General features: G+C 45.3%; 1 protein-coding gene across 1 annotated transcript; it reads left to right on the forward strand.

Moving 5' to 3' along the window:
* Window positions 1-2,212: 2,212 nt before the first annotated feature.
* Window positions 2,213-3,813, forward strand: LOC107706847 (uncharacterized). Its single transcript, XM_016510682.1, has 2 exons — window positions 2,213-2,274; window positions 2,399-3,813. The coding sequence occupies exon 2, from the start codon at window positions 2,629-2,631 to the stop codon at window positions 3,508-3,510; it is 882 nt and encodes a 293-aa protein (XP_016366168.1). The 5' UTR covers window positions 2,213-2,274; window positions 2,399-2,628; the 3' UTR covers window positions 3,511-3,813.
* Window positions 3,814-5,614: the final 1,801 nt, after the last annotated feature.

Raw genomic sequence — 5,614 nt, forward strand, 5'->3', positions numbered from 1 at the left:
CTCTTGGCACTCCACCCACCACTCTTGTCACACTCTCACAGACTACATTTCCCATAATCCTTTGCCGGACTCATCATCACTGATTGCCTTCCCCTGTGTCTATTTACCTTATCAATCTCACACTATGAAGGTTGCACTCATCCACACACACATCCCTGAGTATTGCTAGCCTGTAGCGTTTCCAAGTTCCCGTGTTTCCTAGTTTCCCTGTTTCCTTGTCTTCATGTTTTTTTTTTTACCCTGGACTGTTTAGTTGTTTTTGATCGTTTGTTGCCTGCCCTGACCTTCGCCTGTTTTATTGGATTACTCTTTTGTCTCATCCTGGATTGTACCTGTTTGCTGTTGTTTGACCCTGCCTGTTTTGACCACTCTTTGAAATAAAGCTGCATTTGGATCCTCAACTCCGTTGTCACTCCTCCCTACGTTACAGAATACTCAGCCACACCCGGATCCAGCGGCTTTATTGAGAGTCCCAGGCTTATCATGAATCCAGCAGCACAGTTAATTTGTCTCTGTCAGGGAGATCGACCCATTGAGGACTATGTGGAGGACTTTATTGGACTGGCTCATTTAACACCTTTTGACCAGGTATGCCTTATGATATTTTTTCGTGGTGGGCTATCTGAGCCGCTCAGCTCACTCATGCCTTTGCATGATCCTCACTGGACTCTGAAGTTTTACAGTGATCTGGCACACCAACTAAGTGGCTCTGCATTTACTGTGGGTGTTGTGGAGGAGGAACACGGCACTCCTGCAGTATCTGCCACTCCAGAGCCTGGTCCCGCTATGGCTACCAGTTCAGAACTGGCATCCCAAGGGCCTCAGAACTAATTATCACAGAGACTGTTCCCCTGGGCTCAGTGCTCCCTGTAATGGCGGTTGCCATCCTGTGTGTTTGGGCTACTCATTGCTCTGTTACTCCTCCTGAGGCCACCCCAGTCCACGAGTCCGTGCCAGAGCCTGCTTCAGTCCTTGAATCAATTTCAGAGCCTGCTCCAGTCCTTGAGTTCGCTCCAGTTCCCTTGTCACAGCCAGGAGTGCCGTTTCCTGTTCCAATGACTCTAGTGAGTCCAGCACCTCCCGCCGTGGTGGCTTCTGCTGCAGAACCTCTCGAAGCGGCGACGTCCGCTACAGCTCCTCCCGAGGTGGCAACTTGTGCTCCAGAGGCATCGGCGTCTGCCTTTGAATTCTCTGCCGGTCCAGCCGCGGCCAAAGAGGCCGCCTGTGAACCCTCTGATTTGTCTTGTCACGCCCAAGGAAGCCGTCTCTGAACTCTCAACCTGTCCTGTCACGCCCAAGGAGGCTGTCTTCGAGCTCTTCGCCTGTCCAGCCACGGCCAAAGAGGCCGACTGTGAACTCTCTGACTGTCCTGTTTCGGCGACAGAGGCCATTGATAACCTCTCTGTGCTCTGTATTCCAGTTCAGCCTGATCCACCATGGTGGTTCCCTGCTCCATCAGCTCCACCCTGGTGGTCATCTGCTCCACTGTGGCGATCTTTGGTCCCATCTGTTCAGCTGTGGTGGTCATCTACTCCACCGTGGCGATCTTTGGTCCCATCTGTTCAGCTGTGGTGGTCATCTACTCCACTGTGGGGGTCTTCGATCCCATCTTCTCTGCTGTGGTAGTCTTCTGCTCCGCCCTGGTGGTCCTCTGCTCTGCCGGCTCTGTCCCGGCTTCCTGCTCTGCTGGCTCCGCCTTGGCTTCCTGCTCCGCCGGCTCTGCCTCAGTCTCCAGGCCCATGTAAAAACATGTTTTTAATCACAATCTAGTTTTTTTTTTTTAATCGAAAGCACTAAAATAATGTGTGTTTGACAGAAAGTGTGAATATTATATATGTCTGAAAAAAGAAAAGTTCCTTTCATTGTCAGTTTGTATAGTGGATTTAAAGTGGTGTGATTGTATAAGACCCAGCAAAACCAAAGAGAATGATTAGTTAGTTTGTAAGAAACAATTTAATGAAGTTAGAACAGAGATTTCTTTACAGTAAACTATGCTTAGATTCAGGCCCAGGAAGATGGATAGGGGACTCCAGCCACAATCACTGTTTGAGAGTGCAGCCAGTGAAGTTGCACAGGGGAAGTCAGTGAGGGCAGCAGCAAAGCCATGTGGCTTTATATCACTTTATTAGGAAGGCGAGGGTGACAGTGAGTGAGGGCACACCTAGGACAGGATCCCGGCCAGCCAGTAAAGTGTTCACGGCAGAGCAGGAGACCATACTGTCGGAGTTCCTCCTTAGGGCTGCTGACTTATATTATGGGTTAAGTCCCAAAGAGGTAAGATAATAGATTGCTAAATTTGTTATGTTTCATGATTATGAACAGTTTATTTTTAGTTTATGTTGACCTACTGTAGCCTATATGTTTAAATTTTTTAATTTACACAAATGCTTTAATGCAGGTTCTCAAATTTGCCTATGAACTGGCAAAGGCTCACAACTGCCAGCAGCCCAAGTCATGGGATGAGCACGGGATGGGGCTGACTGGTTAGATGGTTTCCTGAACAGGCACCCAAGCCTTTCCCTGAGACAGCCACAAGATTAGCTAGGGCAAAAAGCTTTAATAAAACCAACAATCTGGCAGAGGTATTTCAAAAACGCCATTTCACTGCCAAGCATATCTGGAATATGGATGAGACAGGGGTCACCACTGTCCAGAAACCGGAGAAGGCAAGCGTGGAACACTTGTCACTGTGGCATGTGCAGTGAATGCACTGGAGAATGTAATCCCTCCACACTTTGTGTTTCGCAGGGTAAACCTCAACCCTCATTTCATCAGGGATGCTGTACAGGAACAGCCAACAAATCAGGATGGATACAGGATGAAGATTTTCTAGAGTTCTTATGCCACTTCCAAACCCATACAAGAGCCTCTCCAACACAGATGGTCTTGCTGATCCTCGGCAATCATCACTCCCACATGTCTTTGCGAGGAATTGACTTTTGTCGTGAATCTGGCATTATTCTCCTCTCCTACCCCCCGCACTGTTCCCACAAGTTGCAGCCACTGGACCGCAGTGTGTTTGGCCCTTTCAAGATGGTTTACAGCTTCTCTGACAGCTGGATGAGACATCATCCTGGAACAACCATGTCCATTTACGACATACCAGCAATTGTAAGGGATTCTTTCCCAATGGCTGCCACACCATCAGATATCCAGGCTGGCTTCAGGTGCACAGGCATTTGGCCCTTCAACAGGGACATTTTCAGCGATGCTTATTTTGCACCATCCTGCGTCACTGATCGTCCACACAATCCTGAGACATCAGTCACTGGTCCAGCTTCCACTGTGTCTGTGGCTGGGCAGTTCTCTACCTCCACCGTGCCTGCCACTGCATCCATCTCTGGGACACCCTACATCGCCTTAAACGTACCTACAACTGGGCCTTTCTCCACCACTTACACTGTGCCAAGTTCCATTGCCTTCACCAGGCCTGCTGCTGGAACATCTTCCTTGATCAATGAGGACTTTTCACCTATCTTGGTGAGGCCATTCCCAAAAGCAGGGCCCTGAAAGACAACTAAGACCAGAAAAAGGAGACCGACTGAAATTCTTACAGACACACCTGCCAGGAATTCCCTTGAGGAAGAGCAGGAGATGGCATCTTTGTCCAAAGTAAAACGAAAGATCTTTGCAAAAAAGGAGAAAATGGTAAAGAAAGGAAAGAAATACACAAAATAAAATAAGGATGAGACTGTGGAAGACGAATTTAATTCACCAGAGGAGCAGAACAAAACATCTTCCTCTAATGTAAAGCAAAAGATCTCTGCAGAAAATGAAAAAAGAGGAAAAGAAAGAAGTCTACAAAAGAAAATGTTGAGGAAAGTGAGGAAGAGAAAGAATTCTTCATTGTCTGCCTGGAGAGCTTTTCAAAATCAAAGGAGGTCTGGCTGTCTTGTGTGTCTTGCCATTCTGTGAGTCAGGCTAGAGTTTAACAGTTTCATTATGCCATTGTTTATGGAAATTATTAGTGTTACACATTATGAAGGTAAATACGTTATGCGCAGGCTTTTTTTTGTGCGATCAAATGGGATGAGACCTGGTTGAGCTGCACTAGAGAAGACAACGAGTGCTATCACTATGTCGGAGACACGCTAGCTTTCCCAAGGCAGACAAACTTAGAGTGGGTACAATCATCCGGGTTTAAATCGCGCTCAAATTTATTTGATTTTGACGCAATATTTACACTGAAGCTCGCAGGCGGCTATGGTAAGGGGCATGACATTTCCAAGATCTGTGAGAAGATGGGGGTCAGCTGGTCAGTGCATGTTTTCAGACAGGCTGGTGTCACACCGTCTGGGCCTGGTGCTTTTCTTCTCTTGTTCTTTCTGAAGACCTGGCGCACATCATCCTCACTGATCTGAAACGTAGGAGTGGGGGGGAGGGGGGTTGCAGGAGGTGTTGATGGTTGTGTGGAGAGATGTTCAGAGCGGGTGTGGGGTGTTAGACTGGGAGTTTCAAATCTACAGTAAAACTCATTCAGGTCTTCAGCAAGTTGTTGATTGGCCTCAGTGCTGGGGGATGGTGTCTTGTAGTTGGTGATGTCTTTCAGGCCTTTCCACACTGATGCAGGCTCATTGGCAGAAAACTGGTGTTCTAGTTTTTTAGCGTAGTTCCTCTTGGCCACCCTAATCTCCTTATTCAGTGTGTTTCTGTGAATGTGAAAAATAATGTGTTTTTCGAACAACCTACTGTAGTATGAGAGCCTGTTCTAGTACACCCCCAAAACTAAATCAAGACTTTGTAAAAGAGCATAATAGGACCCCTTTAAAACGTGAATTCACCCAATTAATATTGAGTATCCACATGCTACAAACAAACATGCTTGAGATATAACCATCCGATTGAAAAGTAACACCCATTCACTGCCATTATAAAGCTTGGCAGAAGCAGGACATTTTTTTGTAACTCCGATTGGATTCGTCATATACACCTAGGATGGCTTGAGGGTGATTAAATCATGGGGTAATTTTTATTTCTGGGTGAACTATCCCTTTAATATGACGAGCTGCAGCTCAAAACACATGTTAGATGGAAACACTGTGCTTTATGATGGAGTTTGTAGCTTAATTCACTATATTTGAAATAGTCTGACACTGCAGTTCAGTTGCTGACAGTTCAATAGAAATCAGCTGAAATCATCCAGTCTCTCAGACATTGAAGTGAATGTTACATTCATCAGTATATATTGTAAAAAAATATGATAAATGATTGTTGTATCTGCATGATTATATTCGTTTATATAGAGTAATAGTCAATGTAAAAAGAAGGAGTTTGTAAATTCACTATATTTGAAATAGTCTGACACTGCAGTTCAGTTGCTGACAGTTCAATAGAAATCAGCTGAAATCATCCAGTCTCTCAGACATTGAAGTGAATGTTACATTCATCAGTATATATTGTAAAAAAATATGATAAATGATTGTTGTATCTGCATGATTATATTCGTTTATATAGAGTAATAGTCAATGTAAAAAGAACAAATGGGAGAAGCAGATGAACACAAAACACTTCGTCTCCCTTATATGATCTTACTCCACGCATGTATTAAATGTGCTCAGTTTTCTAGCGGATTTCTTTAACTTCTCAGGTAATATCAATGGTATGACCTATTTCA

Source organism: Sinocyclocheilus rhinocerous, unplaced genomic scaffold (genome assembly GCF_001515625.1).
Source record: "Sinocyclocheilus rhinocerous isolate Xijiao unplaced genomic scaffold, SAMN03320098_v1.1 scaffold2460, whole genome shotgun sequence".
NCBI classification, from domain to species: domain Eukaryota; kingdom Metazoa; phylum Chordata; class Actinopteri; order Cypriniformes; family Cyprinidae; genus Sinocyclocheilus; species Sinocyclocheilus rhinocerous.